Source organism: Pipistrellus hanaki (genome assembly GCF_964339955.1).
Source record: "Pipistrellus hanaki genome assembly, chromosome: 1".
NCBI lineage: Eukaryota > Metazoa > Chordata > Mammalia > Chiroptera > Vespertilionidae > Pipistrellus > Pipistrellus hanaki.
In genome coordinates this window covers 60,259,319-60,281,382 of record NC_140503.1, presented here as the reverse complement: position 1 = coordinate 60,281,382, position 22,064 = coordinate 60,259,319, and the positions used below count along the sequence as shown (strand labels likewise).

Genomic DNA, 22,064 nt, shown 5'->3' with positions numbered 1-22,064 from the left:
GTCAGGGCACCAGTTCAATGTTTCTCTCTCACCTACACCTCCCCCCCCCCCAAAAAAAAACATATCCTCAGGGTGAGGGTTTAAAAAGAGAAGTACAATTACTAAACAAGGAAAAGACCTTTCATTAACTCTCATAACTACCCCAGGGCTTCATTTCAGAATTTTAGAATAAAAATAGTCAGAGGAAATGGAGAAACAAATATTATTGTCCAAGTGGAGTTGTCAATCTGGCCCACATCTCTAACTGCTGTAGATTACTGTTAGGAAACTGGGATCCAGCACCAGTCCATACAGAGCGCTGCTCCAAAGGCACAGAGTAAATGTTGCTGACAAAACTTCAAAGGGCTCTAATGAGTACAGCTTGAGAAATGACTAATTCCTTACCTGAGTATGATGCATGTATCGGGTCAGAGGTGGAGGGCATGCTTAATCTGGTAATCACTTATAGAAAATGTGGTAATTTTCCTGGAACAAGCCTGATTAGTCATAATGTGCCATATTGGCCAGGGATCAAGAATAGGCACTACTAATTTGGCTCTGGCACATACCCACATTCTCTTTATTACCACCCCACCCACCCACCCACCCCCAAATTACTGCAACCTGGAGTGATGCAGAATTAGAGCTATATCTTATTACATGGACAAAAAGCTGTGGCCTTTGGACCCCCCCCCCCCCCCCAAAAAAAAAAAAGGGACCCTGCCAACTTGCAGACTAGTAGGAGAAACACTGAGAATACCCTACCTCACTCTTCCTGTCCTACATCTCCCTCTGGTGCCTATGACTCGTAGAACTCACCAGAAACTAGAAGACAAGAAAACTCATTGATATAGTCCATGAAGGTCAGCCTCCTGGGGCACAGACCATAGTGAAGGGTGGAGTGTAGAGTTGAAGCAAAACATTATCACATTATGTACACAAAGAGTTGAAGTATCAATTATTTGATTTATAAGCACTCATAAATATATATAAATATGGAACCAGTGACAAAAATGGAACAAAAGCATATTTTCCCATAGTTATATACAAATATTATTGTTGAATCTATCCTAGAGTTCTCTTCTGCACTAAATAGCACAATGCTTTAATCAAATTGTAACTGGGTTCTTTTTAGGTTTCATACATGAAGAATGAGATCAATACCATGCCCCTTCAACTATACTCAACTTTAGATTCTTACCAAGGATCTGTGTGGAACTTTTTCCAAGGTACCCCACCTCAAGTCACAAAGCGTAGGAGTGGGAAATTTTTCACTTGACTTAGATTAAAGGTCACTGTAATTCAATAAATGGATAAACAGATTAGAAAATGGAATACCAACTAGATATAGGGATCTATAGGCCCCAATTCCTCCTCTAGGACTGTATGACCACTCTCTTAAGATAGACCTACTTAGGTTTTATTTTTGTATCATCTGAGTGATGGTATGTGTTTTAACATAATAGTGAAAATAAAATAGAAGGAGGGGAGTGTGGTAGTATCTGTAGCCAAAGTCAAATCCTATTTGTGGAAACCTTTATTGTCTACTTTAGTGGATCCTGAATATATCAAGTCTAGTCCTTACTGCCCAGCACTCAGGGAAGAAAGGTCTAATGTTACTATATGGGGGTTGAAGTAGGTGCCAAACGAAAAGCAGTTCCCACCGCCCCCAAGGAGCAGGAGCTGTTGCTCTTCAGGAAGGAGGATGCTGGTATGACTGTGCAACATTAGTGGCCACGATACACATGTTGTGTCAATCTGATACTCAGAGCTCAATCCTGTAGTCAAATCAATAACAGTCACCCCAGGAACTGAAGAGGAATGAATCCAGACCCCTCCAACCAGTAGAAGCTTCTTATTAAGCACATGAGCTGTGTGGGAGTACCTTGGGGTAATGGGAGGCTGGACAACTACTGATTTCCAGAGGAATCCACAAGTGATTGGTTCCAGAAAGACTACAGAGCTCAATGGCTCCTCAGAAGCACCCAGGCCTCCAGCAATAAGGACTCCCCCTTGCCAGCTGCAGGCACTGTGGGAATGCCGACCTTCAGGTGTATCACCCTCCACTGGGACCTTGACCCAAGTCATTGACTCCACATGGAGAAAATGCCAGTCACTCAATACAGGTTCCGCCACACTTCGGCCCCCGTATACAAACAAATATTTCTGATTTTCATAGGACACTTCTGTTGTTGAATGCCGCCAACACGACAAAGTGGAATCTTCTTCTGTGCTAGCTTTTGTTACCATTACACTTACATCCTCAGTGCTACCATCCTCACTCTTACAAAAACTAAGCTGGAGAATCCCCAAGGCTGGAGTTACTGGGGACAGTCTCCCTCCCAGAACCAGAACCTGAGTATCAGAAAGCCTTGTCATGGTGTGATAAAGGCGTCCATCCCACTGAGCTTCAGTCCCCCAACTGCCTATTTGTTTGCCTTTCCATTCCAAGTCACAGTATCTTGAGAGAAAGTGAAACTTGCTCATTCGGCAATGCCGCCCCTCCTGCTCTCCAAATCCACCTGCACTGAGAATGCCTGGGCTCAAAAGGACAGAGGCGTGGCCATATCTCTTAAAGCTTGGGCTCTGGCTGTCACTAGTGGCTACATTGGCAAGGAGGATCCCTGAAGGGGAAGCAGGATCTACCCGAGGAAACAGCTCTGGGGATGAATGCACCAGAATTTGGGAGAGAGTGTCCCCCTTAGAAGCGGCCAGAATGAAATAGTGGGCGCACTTCAGGTGCCACTCCTCAAACTCGTCAAAGGGTTCAAGATTTTCCACGCGCCGACGTTCTTCTGCGGGCAGAAAGCAGCGATAGAATTCATTCATGTCCATGGCCCTGCAGGCAGCCCAGCCAGCCTGAAGGAAGCGGTGCTGCTGGGACTCCACGTCGGGAAAGCGGTCCAGGCCATGCAGAGGAGAATTTAGCTGCTGAAAATGTTGCTGCATGAACAGGCCAAAGGTATCATGCGGCCTCATCTGCTCGTAGATGACGAAAAGAGCATTAGGAAACCGCTGGGCTGCCCAGGCGATGAGGGCCGCTGCGTTATCGGGTTCCAGGTAGGTCAGCACGGCCTCAGCTAGGAGCAAAGTGGGCGCGGCTTCCCCAAGGCCCGCGGCGGTCAGGGCCTGGTCCAACCGCTCCAGCTGCCTCAAGTCCAAGCCCAGGATGTGGTAGTCCGAGCTCTCCAAGCACAGCGCGGAGGCCGGGTCCCCGCTCTGGAAAGGCCGGGTTAAGGCACACAATTCCGGCGTCTCTCTAATCCTCTCCGCTTTGCGCCGCGCCACGTCTGGAAAATCCACCTCCCAGACGGCAGCCCCGGACAGGCGGCCTGCAGCTTTGAGGCGAAAATAAAGCGAGTCCGAGCCGGCGCCCAGCGACAGGATCTGGGCGCGAGGCGCTCCCGGGGCGGCGCACGCGCGTTCCAGGAAGGCGCGCACGCAGTGCCGCACGGCGCGTGCGCGGACGTAGTAGCCGCGGTGGATGAGCGGCGCGCGGCGGGCGGTCCCCGGAACTAGCAGCGCGGCGAAGGTATCGTGCACGTACCCGCGCGCGGCCAGGGAACTCTTGCTGAGGGCGCTGCTGTCGTTGGTGCTCTGCACTGCTCCCGCCCGACGCTGGCGGCTCCGCGGACCCATGGCCTGAAGGTGCTCATGAGCCCCAAGTCTGTCACGGAGCTGGGCTGCTCTTCCGTTCTAGTGACGCACCTCGAGGACTTCCGTACGGAAGTACCACCCCTCTTCCGGAGAAAAGTGTGCGTCACTTCCGGGAAGAGCGCGACTCGCGGATTGGAATTAAGGGGGTTGTAGTCTGTGCTAACGTTCCACTGATTGGCTTCTTTGATTCTCCCGGACTGGCTTATTGTGGACACGTAAACTGTCTGGGAGGGTCTGGTTGTCACTGCTACAAATTTGCCAGAAATCTTGAAGAGGTGAGTCTGTGGGACTGACAGCCAGAACGTGGACGGGAAAGGTCTACATCGCCTTATAATAATCCCTCTCAATACCATAATGCAACTTTAAGGACATGAATATAAAATGGGCAAGTAGAGGAAGGGGTCGATCCTTGGATAATAAACTACTAGTGCTAATTTAGTTGGCGCTTTAACTGTTACAAAAAGAGATCCCACTTAAGCCTGAGAAGTCAGTGAAGTCTGGTGCAAAATTAGCAAACCTTTACAGAGGTGGTTGTTTCACACAGTAAAATATTCCCCGCAGATATATACTATAGGTATATATACTATTGATTATCTTGTATTCCTGGCTTTGTGCTAAGCTGCCAATAAGTAAATTACTCAGCCCCAGTTTCTCAGCTATAAAGTGTCATTCCCCTCTACTTTCAAAATTCTGTGATTCTAGGGTAATAAGAAAATCACAGGGAAAGGTGATTGTTCCCTCGTGTTATGGTCTGAATCTTGTTGGGTGTTTAAAATAGTAACCATCGAGTTTCTGAGTTGGGTGTGTGGGTATCATCACCAGTAGCAAACTGCCTCCAGAGATGTTTAAGGAGACTTGTAATTTATTAATTGGGATTTGGTGGCTGGGGACTGAGAAGGAGAAGAAAATCAATATGACTAAATGTGTGGTTACCTTGAAGCAATATGGCTCTGGCTGGTTTGGCTCCATGGATAGAGCATCAGCCTGTGAACTTAATGTTCTCTGGTTCATTCCAGGGCACGTGCCTGGGTTGCAAGCTCCATCCCCAATAGGGGGCATGCAGAAGGCAGACAGTCAGTGATTCTATCTCATCATTGATGTTTCTCTCTCTCCCTCTCCACTCCTCTCTGAAATATACACTGAGTGGCCAGGTTATTATGATCTCTGAACATATAATAAACTGGCCACTCAGTGTATTATCTTATCTTACATAATAAAAGGCTAATTATGCAAATTGTCCCTTCAACCAGGAGTTCGACCTGCAGGCAGGCGGGCCAACCGCCCATGTCCCCTCCCCCTGGCCAGGCTGGCGGGACCCCACCCATGCATGAATTCATTCACCGGGCCTCTAAAATATATACACACACACATTGAGTGGCCAGAGATCATAATAATCTGGCCACTAACTTAATAAACAGTAAGTACAAATGTAGAAAGGTCTTATCTCAGTGTGTTGCCTTTCAGCTTCTCACTGCAAAATCCAGCCCAAGGCCAAGCTGGTGTGGTTCAGTGGTTGAGCATTAACCCATGTACCTAGAGATTATGGGATCCATTCCACGTCAGGGCGGATGCAATGGTTTCGGGTTCAATTCCCATTAGGGAGCCTGCAAGAGGCAGCCAATTGATGTTTCTATTCCTCCCTTCCTCTCTCTTAAAAAAAAAAAAAAAAAAAAAAATCTAGACCAGGAAAGTTGAATTTGGTAGGGAATGGTATTGTTGATAGAAGTATCTTAGGCAAGGATCAGTGAAACAATTTTTTCAAGTGTGCAAAGATTGTGCTTGTTTTGTGGCTTTGAAATAGATTAATACTAGAGGCCCACTGCTAGGGTCACTAGCTGCTGCTGCTACCGGCCTGGGCCTCCCTCCCTCCCTGGGCCAACCCCACTCCCTGGTCGAACTCCCAGACTAATTCCTGGTCAAGGGGACAACTTGCAAACTACACTTTTATTATATAGGATTGTAGCCAGTGGGTCAGTAAATTTACTCACAACTATTTAAAAGTTAATCTGGAGCCGAGACCGGTTTGGCTCGATGGATAGAGCATTGGCTTGGGGACCGAAGGGACCCAGGTTTGATTCCGGTCGAGGGCATGTACCTTGGTTGCAGGCATATCCCCAGTGGGGGGTGTACAGGAGGCAGCTGGTCGATGACTCTCTCTCATAGATGTTTCTAGCTCTCCATCTCTCTCTCTCCCTTCCTCTCTGTACAAAATCAATAAAATATATTTAAATAAATAAATAAATAAATAAATAAATAAATAAATAAAAGTTAATCTGGAGAATGGTTTGAATGTGGCACAAAATAAGGTCAGGATCCTAGAGTACGTTATTATCAGCCTGCTATATAAAATGTCTTAAATGCTTTTTTAGGCTGTTGTCAAACCATGAAAGTTCTTTCTCACAATTCATAATAATGAAGCTGTTTTGCCATATTAAAAAATAATTATTCCATAAACAATTCCTTTAAATAAATAACTTGTTAAGTATTCTAAATGTTAATTTATTGAAATTAAGTACATTTTTACAATTATTGAAAATTTTAATTTATTAAAATTACTTCAAAAAGTAATCAAGTTTTGCATGCTTGTTGTAAAACCTCAAGATTGCACAAAACTATATAAGGTAAATAAAATAAAATTCTCTCTTCTGGCCTTTGCCACTTCCAACCCACATTCTAGGGGTAACAGTTTTCTATGTGCCCTTTCACGTGTTTTAGGAATAAAGATATAAATAAATGAAAGAGAATGTGTGCATGTGTGTGAGTGTGAGTGTATATGTACATACATGCTTTATTCATAAATGTCATCTTTCTAAACCATGTATTTTGCCACTTTTTAGTAATAACACCATATCATAGAAATCTTTCCATATAGTCATAGATATTCAGTTGAGTGGAGATATATATATATTTATATATATAGATAGATATAGATAGATATAGATAGATATAGATATAAATATATAGATATACAGATATATTTAGCCAGTACCTACTGATGGACATTTAGGTTTCCAATTTTTGTTATTATAAGTAATACTATAATAAATGTATTTGTATATATCCTATAAGATATAAAATAAATTCTTAACAGAATTATTGGATAACAGTGTGTGTGTGTGCTTGTGTATGTGTGTGTGTGTGTGTGTGTTGATACATATAGCCAATTTGGTTTCTAAAAAGACCACACCAAGTTCTGTTCACACCAGAACTTTTACTTAGACCTTCACCAGTATTAGGTATTATTATTCTGAGATTCACAATATTTTTTTCTGGATAATTTTATAAGTTAAATCTTTCATGAACTTTAAAAGTCAATTTCTAAGGAATGCTTTTGAGATTATTTTCATTAACATTTACTTTATAAGTCAATTTATGAAAAATTGACTTTAGCCGAAACCGGTTTGGCTCAATGGATAGAGCATCGGCTTGGGGACTGAAGGGTCCCGGGTTCAATTCCAGTCAAGGGCATGTACCTTGGTTGCGGGCATATCCCCAGTAGGGGGTGTGCAGGAGGCAGCTGATTGATGACTCTCTCTCATCGATGTTTCTAACTCTCTATCTCTCTCCCTTCCTTTCTGTACAAAATCAATAAAATATATTTTTTAAAAAAATTGACTTTACCTATGTAAGATAAAGTATATTTTCCCATTTTAACGACATCTTTTATGTCCTTTAGTAGAGATTTTACACATATTGATTAAATAGTCCATTTTTTAAAATGAATTACTATTTAAGCACTTACTATATGGTAATGCTCAATTCATTGAAATGCCATTTTTAACTCATGCTGAGTTGGCCTTCCTATGGGTACTATGGCTTTGTCCAGTCCTGTACAATCTATATTCTTTATTGCCCAGCTTAATATCTTGGTAACTTATTTACCCCTCTCAGTATCAATTTAAAGATTAGTAATGTGATAAAAAATATTTATTTTGCAAGGTTATTGGTGAGATTAAATATTATATTATTGAAAGTGCTTATCTGGCAGGTTCTGAATGGAAACTGCTATTATTATCAACATCGTCATTAATAATATGTGAGAATCCAGAGAGTCAAGGTGGCTACTTTGAAAATCACTAAATTTCATTTGGAATTTTATCTTAATGTATAAGTCACCTTTGGCGATGAAGGGCAAATTAAGATTTATCACCTGTAATGTGATAGGTTCTAGCCATAGTCCTTGTCCTTAGGAAGCTTATAGTCTAGTGAGGAAGACAAGTAAATCAGTGATTGAAATACAGTTTGATAAAGCACTGAGTGAAAGGTAGTCACTGGAGTCCATGGGAGCATACAAGAAGGGAATTTTAAGTTACTGTATCAATCCTCACAGCTACTCTGCACTTTTATCCCTTTTTTACAAATAAGGAAACTGAAGCTGTGAGATTAACTGACTTCTAAACTGTGAAAACTAGTAAAAGGACTAGCCATGCCCACTGAAGCCAACACCTCTGCTCTTCCTTTATATACTTTAAGCAATTCAGAATGTAAACTTTTTTTTTTTTTTTACCTAAAATAGGCCTTATGAATTTCTAGTTTTAGAAGTAGTTTTATAGAAAATACTAAGTAAGGAATATGTCCAACTGAATTGCAGATTGTAATCCACTCTTACTTTTTCTTATTTCTAGTTCATATTATTAGCTTATTAGCTTTGGAGGGACTTTTCGTCTTTTGAAGAATAAATTTACAAAAGTCCTGTTTCTTTGCTATTATGTCAACATCTGAAAATGTAAATATTTATTTAAATAGGTGAAGCTGAACCCCGAGCAACATTTCAGCTAATTTTATAAAAATGTGTGGAAATAAAGCCATCTGAAGGAAACGCAAGACCACAAAATTTACTGACTGAACTGCATGGTATTGTTCATACCCAAAGAGTATTTGGAGAAAGACCTTTTTATTCTGCTAAGTCATGATGAAAGCAGAAGACCAGGAACAATGGAAGAGAACCTTTTTCTCAGAACTACCTAAAGTGGTGAGAATTCAACTACAGAATTCTAGAGTGGTTGCTAATTATAATGAGTCTGTGTTGTTTCTTTTCACAAAAGAAAAGTGAATTTTACTGTTGTAATTTATAAATTTTAAAAGTTGTATAGCTAAATCTAATAGGCAATTTGCCTACTATAGATTGCAAACATCAAGTGCACGGTGTGATGCTATGAATCTAGTGGATACTTAATATGTTTTTACTGACTGTATTCTTTTGTGTTAGGAACTTCATGCCCACTTGAATGGATCCATTAGTTGTAATACCATGAAGAAATTAATAGCTAAGAAACCAGGTCTCAAAATCCATGACCAAATGACTATGATCGATAAAGGAAAGAAAAGAACTTTAGAAGAGTGAGTTTGGGGAGATTGTGGACACACTCCCTTTTTTCTCTATCACTATTTTGAGATTGTAAATAGTATGTAAGAATTCAGATTTTAATAGTTAAAGTAATAAGGTAGCTATGTGGTATGGAGAGTATAACTTGACATAAAATTTTCCCAGCTATCTGACTGTTGATAATATTTTTAATGATTTATGTTGTTTATGAAGTTGTACTACATTGACTATTCTTTAGACTGAAAAGTATAGGCAAACTGACTTATCTCCTATTCGCTCCTACCAACAGGGGATGGTGGGTAGGGTGGGAGTGGTGGTGGAGAAGGGAAACTAGTATATCCCACTTAAAAATATCAGTAATGTTTTCTTTTCAGTCATTGATCTTTTTAGATCAATATAATTTTCAAAAAACCTATTCTGTAGTTATTTATAAATATATAGGATGTCCTAAAAACATGTATACACACTTCAACAGCTGATAGCTCAATTGATGTTTCTTTCTTTTCAGCCAGACTATGCTTTGAACAAAGGAAGTTCATCCTAAAATGCTACTGGAAATTTGAAAACACAGTTGAAGTACAAACACTGCCTTTATAATCATTCAAAGTATGATTTTTTCATACTTTAATTTTCATTCCTTTTTAGATTTAATTAATTTTCATTCCTTTTTAATTTTAACTAATTTGAAATAATGGATGAAGCCAGACTAAGCTTTGAACAAAGAAAATTTATCCCCTAGACTTTTTTTATAGGGATACTTAAAGATAAAATTTATGGTACAAAAGATTGAGGGCACACAGATACCAAACAATATTATTTTTGATGTTTGTGATTCCATTCCTTCAAGTTATCAGCAGTGCCTGGACCAGAATGGTCATCAGTTTGAAAACAGGTGTTGACAGAAATAATTATTCATTTCTATAGATTCTTTTAAATTTTGAAAATGAACTATATGTTAATAAACACTAACTTTATAATCATTCACACTGTGTATACATTTTTTGGGATATTCTATGTAATTACTAAAATCTATTTAATTGCTTACTGAATTTGTCTTGAGTTTTTGATGACTAGAGTATCTTAAAATGTTTTATTCATGTTATAGATGTTTCCAGATGTTTCAGATTATTCATCAGCTTACTACTAGCCCTGAAGATATTTTAATGGTAAGAAATAAAGCAATTTTTAGATAAGTCTAAAAATTAAGTAATTTATACCCTCTTGTTGCATTGAGTCTGATGAAAAATGTTTTCTGCTTTTTTATGGCAACTCTTTTTAAAACCAATGTAAGACATTTGCTTAAGAACTAATATCAAAAGCCTGTGTTCATTGGAAAATATATGAGGAAAGAATTAGGTGAATATCTTCTGTTAGATGGAAGACTGTATAGAGAAAATCTGGTCCTGTTTTTCATAATATTTGACCATAGACAGAAAGGTTTTATCCCTATTGCTTGGAAGATTTTTCACTGCCTGGTTAGATGTGATAGAGAGTGAAGAAGTTCAAGAAGTGCCTAGAAATTAAATTATTAATTCCTAGTGAAATTGTACCTTTCCTCTAAAAATGTAGGACTAAAGAACACATCTGTGTTCTCTTATCTGAAGTTCTATGATACTATAGTTTCCATGATATGGAAGACTGGTTTCTGTATCATTGATCTAATTAGGATGGCATTTAAAATGTCCTCTTTGCTCAGCTGATGTGGCTCAGTGGTTTAGCATCGACCTATGAACCAGGAAGTCATGGTTCAATTCCCAGTTAGAGCACATGCCTGGGTTGCAGGCTCAATCCCCAGTGTGGGGTGCGCAGGAGGCAGCAAGTCAGTGATTCTCTCTCAACACTGATGTTTCTAATCTCTCTCTTCCTTCCTCCCTGACATCAATAAACACATATTTAAAAGGATAAAAATAAAAAATGTCATTCTTGTAAATTAAGATAAACAAAATCCTGTCAGTGTTCTTAATCATTCAGCCTTTAGATATTGTTTACCCTGGTCATTTAGAAAAATGCAAAGTAAGAAGTATAACCTATATTTCTGGAGAGCTAACTTTTGACTGATCAAGAGAGAATTTTCCTCCTTGGCCAAGATTGATCCTCACAATAAACACTAAATTAATCACCTTTTGGAGGAGAGTTAATCTAAAACTTTAGTTCAAAAAAGTTGACTGAATGCCCATAATGTTCCAGTACTAGAGACTGGGAAATATAAAGACAGATTGACATGGTCCTTGCCCGAGAAGAATTTATAGTCGGGGCTGAATCTGGCAGACACAGATGTGGACCCCAAGGAAGTATTCTTGGACGTGGGGTAGGGATGACTCCACAGGCCTCACTGTGGCCTAGATAAATCTTCCATTGCTCTCATACTATTGATATATTGCCAGCAGCCTTCATTTGATTTCACAGGTTTCTCATCACCAAGATATGGAGCACCCTGAATGGTAGAGACGATCACTTCAGCCACTGAGAAGAATTGCCACTTCATACTCATTGTTAGCATACACATTAACAAATAGGTTTCTGGCCCTAACCAGTTTGGCTCAGTGGATAGAGCGTCGGCCTGGGGACTGAAAGGTCCCAGGTTCGATTCCGGTCAAGGGCATGTACCTTGGTTGCTGGCACATCCCCAGTAGGAGGTATGCAGGAGGCAGCTGATCAATGTTTCTCTCTCATCAATGTTTCTAACTCTCTATCCCTCTCCCCTTCCTCTCTGTAAAAAATCAATAAAATATGTTTAAAAACAAAACAAACAAACAAACAAAAAAACAAAACAAATAGGCTTCTGCATTAGGCTCCTGGGAGCTGGGGTAGAGTGACTTGGGATTGCTGGGCCTGGAGCAATGATAAGATGCAAGTTCCTCAGCCTACAGGGATGAGACGTACAAAAGCAGCAATGTGGAGTCCTAGCCTATTAACCGAGCGGGACCTATAAATACGTCAAACATAAACACTATCGGGAACGGGTAGGACATATGAATACGTCCTTGAGATATATGTTGCACCCTTAGAGATATTTTTAAAAAAATATATTTTATTGATTTTCTTACAGAGAGGAAGGGAGAGAGAGAGAGAGCTAGAAACATCGATGAGAGAGAAACATCCACCAGCTGCCTCCTGCACACTCCCCACCAGGGATGTGCCCGCAACCAATGTACATGCTCTTGGCCCGAGTCGAACCTGGGACCTTTTAGTCCACAGACCGACGCTCTACTGCTGAGCCAAACCGGCTTCGGCTGTAATCTTTATAATTGTTTGTAAAATTTATAATTTTCAATTCGATGTTTCCATTTTTTTGTTGGTATTCTTTTCTATTTGTAATTTTGTATTTTCCTTTGTGCTTTATATATAAATAAACGAAAAATATATATTTATTTTAATTAAGTATAAATAAATAAAATAACAATATAAAATTACGTCCGCTGGGTGTGACGTACTGACACGTCCTAGTGAAAGAGTATGGGCCCGTTGTACGTTGCGTAATTAAAAAGGGAACTCCCTGGTTAACAGGCTAGAGAAGCAATGCCACTGGGTCTTGTGTGCAGAGGCTGCAAGCTCATGCTCGGTGGTGGAGGAAGCAGTGGTGTCACTCGGTGTACGGGTATCATGTGATTTTTGAATGCTGTTGTACATACTCTCTGAGACTGATCCTCTAGACCAGGGGTCTTCAAACTACGGCCCGCGGGCCACATGCAGCCCCCAGGGGAGTCTGATCCTGCCTGCCAGGTTTTTTGGGCAGTGAGCGCAGCCAAGGTGTTACAGTAGGAATTAGTAGTTCATATAGTCCGGCCCTCCAGCTCTCTGAGGGACCGTGATCTGGCCCCCACTTTAAAAAGTTTGAGGACCCCTGCTCTAGACTTTCATTATATTTATATTATAATAAATTTATTTTTGGCTTTAATTTAAAAGAAGAAAAAGATGAGACTCAGACCTTGGATTGCAGTAAATCCACTAAGGTAGTTCCCTTGTTAAGCACTATCTGCACAACCAGCCAATCCCTGTTCCTTTGCCTTTTGCCTGCTCATGTACACATAGTCAGAGCAGGTTAGGATTAGGATACTGCCCAAGCTGGGTGGCTCAGTTGGTTGGAGCATTGTCTGTATACCAAAAAGGTTGTGGGTTGATTCCTGGTCAGGGAACATATGTAGATTGTGGATTCAATCCTGGTCAGGGTGCATATGGGAGGCATCGGATCAATGTTTCTCTCTTACATATGTTTCTCTCTCACCTCTTCTTCTTTCTCTCCCTCTCTCTCTCCCCCTTCCCTCCCTCCCTCTCATCTCTCTTTCCCCCTTCTTTTTTCTAAAATCAATAAATATATTCTCCAGTGATGATTTTTTAAGAAAAGATTAGGATACCAACTGTAAGGAGTAAGTCACATTGTTACAATATCCCCAACCTGGTCCTTTTTCTATTATACAGTATCTGGTATTTTTTAGGATTGATGGCAGAGAAGGAAACCTATCATCAGCCTTCAGATACCATTTACCCTGGTCATTTAGTAATTTTTGGATTGTTGAGATTTGTGCTAAATTAGATACAGTTTGACTCATATTTATCACCCACTTTCTTTGCCGAAGAATTTTCCTATATACTGCTGGGGGAAATTTAACCCTGCCTAAAGAATTTCATGAAAAATACAACGTATTCCTAAATATCTTGAATAAGAATCTTAAGTCATGACTTGAAATTGTATTCATTAATGTCTAATCACATTAGCTGTTCATTTCCATATATGTTTCTTTCTAGTACTACACACTCATAGATGGTTTTAACTGGATTTAGTTTTGCCTTCTCTGTTTTATCAAACTGCTGTTATGAACACAAGGAAATAGAAAAATGGTTAAAAAGGAGAGAAGAAAACAAGAAGTGTGAATGATGCACATATTTGTATTTAATGTGGAAATGAGGGGGTGATGGGAGATAATGGAAATTTTGCAGTTCTATCAGTCTCTATCAGGGGTGTGGCAAAACAGGTATTCTTAACCACATGGAAGGTTTCCAACATATTTCCCAAAAACAAATGTAATGAGTGAAATGAAGTTGTAGCATTTGGCACTTAACACCAACATTATCAATATTATGTTCATTGCTTTTATTATCAGGTCACAAAAGACGTCATTAAAGAATTTGCAGATGATGGTGTCAAGTACCTGGAACTAAGGAGCACACCCAGAAGAGACAATGCTACAGGTAGAATTTAATTATTTCTCAGCCAATGTAATCTTTTCTGTGTGCTTTGGTCATTCATGTGTTTACAAGTTGAGAATATGAAGCACTTACTTTTATTCTATTGTAAAAATAGAATTAACATTCCAAATGTTATGATGTACATTTATGATGCATATTATTAATGAGCAAGTTATTCTTTAAAAAATTAACTCAGGTATTATTTAAGAAGAATAATAAGGCCTGCAAAATGTCATTTGTTTTTCTTTTTCTTAATTTCAAAGATGAAGTGGGAGGGAGAGAAACACGTGATGAGAATCATTGCTTGCATGCCTCCTGCACGTCCACTACTGGGAATCGAGCCCACACCATGACCCCTCAGTCCACAGGCTGATGCTCTATCCACTGAGCAAAATCGTCCAGGGTTCATTTGTTTTTCTTGTTTTTCTCACTCTGAGAAAAAGACATTTGCTCCTTATAGACATTGTCTTAAACAGGCTAATTCTTGCTGCCTGAATCAAGAGCACTTGTGAAACAATGTCACTGAGCAGATGCAGAATCATGTTTTGTAACAATCACTGAAATGAGGTTATTCAGTCACTTCTCAGGGACTAATAGTGTCTTTGGTCAATAGCAAGCTGTGATGTGGTAAAACCCCTCTGAATGGAGATGAGCAGATCTGGATGTTGTCTGGAGAAAATTCCATAAGAATAACATCAGGAGATATTATGTAGTATCTTTAGGTCCCTCTTAGCATTTTGTGATCCTACCAGGTCATCTTGTACCCTGACATGTATAGCCCAGTCACCATTCAGGGGGTAAAATTTTTTCAACTACATATAGTAAAGTAAGTGTTGACAACTGGGGCAAGCAAAAGAGACTTATCTTGCATTTTTTAACTGCAGAATCAGTTATAAGTTTTGCTAGTGAGGGTAGTGAGAGGAAAGGATAGAAAAAAACCTACCAATTATTAGAGCTAGGTTGCTCTTTGAATGGAGATTCAAAAGAGAGGTTTTAACCTAAGTATGTAACAATAGGGGAATGGAATGGTAGGCAATAATAAAAATAGTTTCAAATAATGATTGGAAGTATGCTCAGAAGATAGTGTTAAATGACTGAACAGAATATTAGGTCTAGTAATAATTAATGTCGTTTTCTAATACTTTTTTTTTTTTTTAAATCGAATTTATTTAAACATACAACAAAATTTAATCAACAATATAGTTGCCGTTGTTTTCTACTACTTGTGCCCAACGCTCAGGAAGCATTTTAATCCCTCTGTTGTAAAATTCTTGTGATTTTGATGCAAAAAATTCGGTCAATGCATTTTTGAGGCATTCTTCATTAAATTTTTTTCCAAGAAGAAAGTTTTGCAAAGAACGAAACAAATGGTAATCGGAAGGGGCAATATCAAGAGAATATGCAGGTTGAGGGAGAACTTCCCATTCCAACTGGCGCAGTTTTTCAGCAGTGATTCTTGCAGTATGCGGTCGTGCGTTATCGTGGTGAAGAATTACGCCCTTCCGATTAATCAGCGCGGGTTTTTTCTCTTAAAGCTTGGGCTAACCTTTCCAATTGGGCACTATACACTGCACTTGTAATGGTTTGGTTAGATGGTAAAAGTTCATAATGAAGAATTCCCTTAAAATTCCACCAAGCACAGAACATCACTTTTTTCGCATGCAAGTCAGGTTTTGGCGTGGGCTGTGGAGCCTCATTTTTCTCCAACCATTGAGGCCGCCTTTTCAAATTAACATACAGCACCCATTTTTCATCTCCGGTAACAATTTGCTCTAAAAACGGCAAACGGTTTTGACGAGAGAGGAGCGAACTGCAAATTGTGACTCTTTGATTACGGTTGTTGTCGGTCAACTCATGAGGAACCCATTTTCCAAACTTTTGGACTTTGCCAAGTGCACGCAATTGATTGGAAATTGTTTTTTGTGAACAATTTAAAGTTGTCGCAAGCTCTTGTTGGGTAATTTGAGGATTTTGCACCAAAAGAGCTTGAAGAGCTTCTTGATCAAAATTGGACACACGGCCTCAACCACTCTTGTCATCTAACGAAAAATTTCCCTCGCGAAATTTCTCAAACCAATGCTGGCATTTTCTGGCACTAACTGCATCTTGACCAAGAGCACTACAGATGTTTTCTGCAGCCTCACTTGCTTTTCTTCCTAATTGGAACTCGTAAAGCATGCAGTGCCGAATATGCTCTTCATCCGCCATCATCTTAGCCCTAGTTCTGCAACAAAAACCAAACACAAACTTTTTCAAGCAAAACTTGTTAATTGCACTTCACACGTTCTGTAGATACCACGTGTTTGAAGGTTATGTCAATACAAGTCAAAGCCAAGCAAGATTTTAAACGAATGTTTTAAAACGACATTAATTATTACTAGACCCCATTAATTATTACTAGTTACCTCATTTAGGCTGAAGGCAATACTATGTCTGAATTGGAAAAAGTGCCTAAATATACCCTTAATGCCCTAGTCAGTTACCTGACTCACTAGAGCTACCATTACATCTTCACCCCAACTCAAGAGCTAACTCCTAAGTCAACAGCTCAGGAAGCACTGAGATCAGTGGTTCAGGGAAAGATCAACAGGGACTGAAGGTATACTTGGCTCTGCTCTTGGAGATAAAAAGAAACATAAGCAGTTCAGCCCTGGGCACAGGGATATAAGAAGCCCAGAACCCCAGAACAAACCAGAGCACAGGAAGAAAGGAACAGAGAGACTACCCCAGCTTTTAATCCTGATCTTGAGGTCAAAGGAAGTGGGAAGACAAAAACCACCCTCATTCCACGAGGACTGAAAGAAGAGAATGTGAACACCTGAAAGCAGCTGGCTGTGGGAAGTAGGTGAGCAGCAGGATGTTTGGGCCAACTTTCAAGCAGGCAAACAAATGGAGAAAGAATAAGGAAGAGGGGCATAAACTTAGGTCTTGGAGCCTTCCTTCTTAAGCCCTCAACTCCATCCTTGGGATGGTGTTAAGGTCTAGGTGGAAGACAAAAATTACAGAAAAAAAGTCCCTATGGATTCCTCTACCTGGTAGAGGAGGGCCCAAAGTACAGGGCTGTCATAACCACTAGAGCATTTGAAACGTGAAGCTCCCTGCCCTTGCCCTTAAGGTCAGACCCAGGGGTGCTCAGAGACCAGATTTAGGGCAGGCCCCCGCCCCAGTGCCTTCCTGTAAGGCAGCGAGCTAAGGATCTGGAGCGTGGGGAGGAAATAAAGCCCTAGAGGAAGCAATGCACTCTGCCCCTCACGACTACTTCAGATGTCAGCCCTGAGGTAGCTCTGTTTCTGGTCCAACCCAAGTCCTCGCCCCACCAGCGTCCCTCCCCTCCCAGGGGCTACCTGGCGGCAGCAGAAAGCCCGTCATCTCGGCGCTTCCCTTTACCCGAGTCGCTCTGCTTTTTCATGTTCTTCTGGCGGGCGAGCTCGCGCTGGTTACCGCCTAAAGAAAAAAGGTGAACGGTGAGCCGCGGGGGCCTTCCCGGCCACACACCGACGACTCTCCAACCTCCCCCGGTCACCGTGGGGTTCCAAGACCTCATCCCCCGGGTCCCGACACCGGCCCAGGCCCGGGCTGAGGCTGATGGGGGGCGGGGTGGGGCGAAGGGGGCCGAGCTGCCACGGGGCAGGGCAAACTGCAGTGGAGAAAAGACCGTCCCGAGGGGCCCGCGGGAGGCGTGTTTGGAGGTTCGGGGCGGCGTGGGCTCCCAGACCGGAGGTGGGGAGGGGGTGTGTGAATGGTCCGGGTCCCTGTGGGAGCTGGGCTGAGACTTGGAGTAAGGGGCTCTGGGCCTCCCCCCCAGACTCAGGGCTTCTCCCCACGCCGCGGGAGGTCCGGGAGGCCCTGGGCCGGACCCGTGCGGGCGGGCGGGCGGGCGGGCGGGTGTTTCCCCAGAAGTGGCGGTGGGTAAGGGCCGGGCTCCGGGCTCCGAGGGTGAGGGTCGCTAAGGGCGCTCCCGGAAGGGGCCTCCCTGGGGGACCCAGGAGGAGGCCCGCGCCGGCACTCGGCGGCGCCGCTCGGGGTGGACACGGGGAAAAGGGCCAGAGGAGAGGGGCACAGCGCTCACAGGTCATGGCGACGGCAGCGACTCCGACCTCCCTCCGTTGCGTCCCTTTGTTCGCTCCGACGTTGCAGGCCCCGCCCCTTTCTCGCGGCGTAACGGAGCCGTTCTTTCCGCCCCGCCCCTTGGCGCCCGGCGCCGGCTTCCATTGGGCAGGAGGAAGCACGTGGGGCCGCGGGCCACGCTAGAGCCTGGGCCGGGGCGGGGAAGTTCTCTGGCCCGGCGCGCGGGGGGCGGGGCTTCCGAGCGGGCCGGGGGGGGAGAAAGTAGACAGGTCACGTGGGTGGGTGGGCGGAGTGTGGCCAGGGGCGCGGCTGGCGATGTGGCGCTTCCGCGGGCTGGAGCACGTGAAGTGGCAGTGACCTCATGCGGGGACGGCTCGGGACAGCGACCATCTCTCCCGGAGGGAATGGTGGGGGCTGTAGGACATGGGGCTGGAGGGACGGAAGCGAAAAGGTCCCGCCGGTTCTCTTATCAGATCCTTGAGTTAGAATCCCCCCACCGCCTAGTTAGCCACTTGCGTTGCCCACCTGTGTAAATTCGTTCACAAACCGCAGCTTCAGAGACCCCATTCCAACCACATTGTCCCGCCACCCCACACCCCTCTAATTCAGGAATTCGCTGCCACGCCCCGTAGGTCCTCAAGCTTTGGTCTTGTCCATCTCCCCACAGAAACGTGAACTGGGAAGATGCGATGGCTTAGAAGCATTGGAGGACGCCCAAAATCAGACTGTGGAGTTGGATACGGGACCAAGAGATTGGAAAATTTACATTTGTCCGTTTTCTCCCTGCACTGTCTCCACCAGCCACACACGGTGTTTAGCAGGCAGTTGAATGGGGCGTGAAGCTTCCGTTTCCCACTAAACTATTCTCATTCCTAGCTCCATACATCTACAAAACTCCCCACCGGCCCTGGGGAATTGTTTGCAAAAAGGAGAAATGGCCGAAACCGGTTTGGCTCAGCGATAGAGCATCGGCCTGCGGACTGAAGGGTCCCAGGTTGGATTCCCGTCAAGGGCATGTATAGTGGTTGCGGGCATATCCTAGATAGGGGGTATGCTGGGGGCAGCTAGTCAAATGTTTCTCTCTCATTGATGTTTCTAGCTCTCTATCCCTCGCCTTTCCTCTCTGTAAAAAATCAATTAAAAAAAATTTTAAAGGAGAAATGCTTAGGAAACATCACAGGAAAGAACTAATTGTGATTTTTAAAATCCTCACTGGAGGGTATGTTTTCATTGGTGAGAGAGAGAGAGTGAGGGAGGGGAGAGGAGGGGAGGGGAGGGGACGGGAGGGGAGGGGAGGGGAGGGGAGGGGAGAAATAACCCTTGCTCTACTGGGGATATAACCCTCAACCTGAGTATGTTCCCTGACCCAGAATCGAACCTGCAACCTTTCAGTTCACAAGAGGACACTCCAACAGAGCCACACGGGCAGGGTGGTTGTGAATTTTAACTTGTGATTTTGTCCAACTAGTTCCCATGGCAGAAACCACTTGAGGCTGGAACCTCAAACCGGCTTCTCCCTCAACATAGAGTTGATGGGAAAGCAATAAACCTCAGTGCCATCTCGTTATTTTTGCCACACCTAAGAATCACTTGAATCACTGTCTATTACTTAATTTTTGTATACGTCTTAAATAAAGCATGTAAGTCAAACCTCATATTCCTTTAGAAATTTAAAATCAGTATCACTTGTCCAAAAGCAGAAAGTAACTATAAAAATAAATGCAATAAAAATGAAACAGTCCTAACCGGTTTGGCTCAGTGGATAGAGCGTCAGTCTGCGGACTCATGGGTCCAGGTTTGATTCTAGTCAAGGGCATGTACTTTGCTTGCGGGCACATGCCCAGTGCAGGAGGCAGCTGATTGATGTTTCTCTCTCATGGATGTTTCTAACTCTCTATCCCTCTCCCTTCCTCTAGGTAAAAAAAAATCAATAAAATATATATTTTTAAATGAAACATATTATCAAATTCTACCCCAAAATACCATTGTTAAATATGCTGATGCCCTGGCTGGTGTGGTTGAGCATCATCCTTGTGTGCTGAAAAAGGTCACAGGTTGGTTTCCTGGTCAGGGTACACGCCCAGGTTGCCTCTCCTTTTTTTTGAGGTTGCCTTCTCCCTCAACTCTATGTTGAGGGAGAAGCCGGTTTGAGGTTCCAGCCTCAAGTGGTTTCTGCCATATCCTAACACAAAGATATGTTTTTACTATTTTTTTAATTTTTTTTTAGAGTGAAACAGATATGTGAGAGAAACATTGATTGGTTGCTTCCTGTTCTCACAATCAAATCCGCAACATTTTGGTGAAAGGGAGGGTGCTACAGCCAACCGAGCCTCTCAGCCAGGGCCTGCCCTTCCTTCCTTCCTCCTTCCTTCCTTCCTTCCTTCCTTCCTTCCTTCCTTCCTTCCTTCCTTCCTTTCTTTAAAATATATTTTATTGATTTTTTTACAGAGAGGAAGGGAGAAAGACAGAAAGCTAGAAACATCAATGGGAGAGAAACATCGACCAGCTGCCTCCTGCACACCCCCCACCAGGGACGTGCCCGCAACCAAGGTACATGCCCTTGACCGAAATCGAACCTGGGACCTTTCAGTTCGCAGGCCAACGCTCTGTCCACTGAGCCAAACTACCCTCTCTTTCTTAAAAAGCAAAACTAACAAGTGTTAGAGAAGTAATAAGGCATATGTCTTCCAAACTGAAGCTTCTCTTGACATAATCAGAAGTTTAAAAAGCATTTACTTTTTATACCCTCAATGTTATTCGGTGCTATGTCTTTTTAAAAAATATTTTTTATTGATTTTATTTATTTACTGGAGGCCCGGTGCATGAGATTTGTGCACTGCGGGGAGGGGGTGCTTCCTCTGCCTGGACTGGGCCCTCTCGCAGTTGGGGGCGCTCACAGTCCAGAACCCTTCGCTCCTTCCCGCCTGCCTGCAGCAGAGGCAGGAGAGGCTCCCACCACCGCTGCTACGCTCATCAGCCCTGAGCCCTGCTTCTGGCTGAGTGGCCCCTCCCCTGTGGGAGCTCACTGACCACTAGTGGGCAGCTCCTGGTTGAGTGTCTGCCCCTGGTGGTCAGTGCATATCATAGTGACAGTTGTTCTGCCGTTCAGTCAATTTGCATACTATGCTTTTATTATATAGGATTTTTAATCTTCACTGGATTGATTTTTAGAGAAAGTGGAATAGAGAGGGAAAGACAGATAAATATTAATGTGAAGGAAACACATTGATTGGTTGCCTCCTACATTCACCCTGACCAGAGTTGGGACCTGGGAGGAGCCTACAACCAAGGTACATGCCCTTGACTGGAATCAAACCCTGGACCCTTCGGTCTGCAGGCCCACACTCTGTCAAAACAAAACAGAAACAGAAAATAAGTTCTTAGAGGATATAGAAACAATTCCAGGAACAAAAAAAAAAATTGGAGTGGGAGACTATAATTAGTATCCTTAGAGATGAATAGAATATTGAACAAGAGAGCTATAAAAAGAAACATCTGGAGAATAATAAAAAGTTACTGGAAATTAAAAATATGATAACTGAGAGAAAATATCAATAGAAGGGTTGGAAGATATACCTAAGTTGAATAAATATTCCAGGCCTTGGCCAGGTAGCTCAGTTGGTTAGAGAAGGATTCTGATATATCATCAAGATTGTATGTTCAGCCGAAATCGGTTTGGCTCGGTGGATAGAGCATCAGTCTGCGGACTGAAGGGTCCCAGGTTCGATTCCGGTCAAGGGTATGTACCTTGGTTGCGGGCACATCCCCAGTAGTGGGTGTGCAAGAGGCAGCTGATGGATGATTCTCTCTCATGGATGTTTCTATCTGTCCCTCTCCCTTCCTCTCT

At 42.8% G+C, this 22,064-nt stretch overlaps 3 protein-coding genes across 7 annotated transcripts in view; 1 reads left to right on the top strand and 2 right to left on the bottom strand.

Moving 5' to 3' along the window:
* Positions 1-922: 922 nt before the first annotated feature.
* LCMT2 (leucine carboxyl methyltransferase 2) lies at positions 923-3,618 on the bottom strand (the record flags this gene model as incomplete). The annotated part of the gene is made up of 1 exon (XM_084903191.1): positions 923-3,618. One exon carries the CDS (start codon positions 3,616-3,618, stop codon positions 1,561-1,563), a length of 2,058 nt encoding a protein of 685 aa, XP_084759317.1. The 3' UTR covers positions 923-1,560.
* The window catches only part of MAPDA (N6-Methyl-AMP deaminase), a 47,063-nt gene continuing 28,436 nt past the window's right edge, over positions 3,438-22,064 (top strand). For 3 of the 5 annotated variants that reach the window (XM_084903700.1, XM_084903699.1, XM_084903697.1), the window contains exons 1-5: positions 3,438-3,911; positions 8,383-8,608; positions 8,846-8,976; positions 10,068-10,128; positions 14,065-14,152. In XM_084903700.1, the coding sequence (XP_084759826.1) occupies positions 8,546-8,608; positions 8,846-8,976; positions 10,068-10,128; positions 14,065-14,152 (343 nt within the window). In that variant the 5' untranslated portion in view covers positions 3,438-3,911; positions 8,383-8,545. The remainder of the gene's footprint in view (positions 3,912-8,382; positions 8,609-8,845; positions 8,977-10,067; positions 10,129-14,064; positions 14,153-22,064) is intronic. The other 2 variants (XM_084903698.1, XM_084903701.1) reach the window with 2 other exon arrangements.
* LOC311632539 (histone-lysine N-methyltransferase SETMAR-like) lies at positions 14,147-18,393 on the bottom strand. Its single transcript, XM_084904174.1, has 3 exons — positions 18,219-18,393; positions 17,494-17,593; positions 14,147-16,373 (listed from the first exon to the last, which is right to left on the bottom strand). Exons 1-3 carry the CDS (start codon positions 18,223-18,225, stop codon positions 16,172-16,174), a joined length of 309 nt encoding a protein of 102 aa, XP_084760300.1. The 5' UTR covers positions 18,226-18,393; the 3' UTR covers positions 14,147-16,171.

What these genes read in the sequence shown, in the direction of transcription:
- LOC311632539 (XM_084904174.1), bottom strand. An exon ending in GGGCTTTCTGCTGCCGCCAG is followed by an intron (nt 16,374 to 17,493) that starts GTAGCCCCTGGG and finishes TTTTTGTTGCAG; the next exon opens with AACTAGGGCTAAGATGATGG.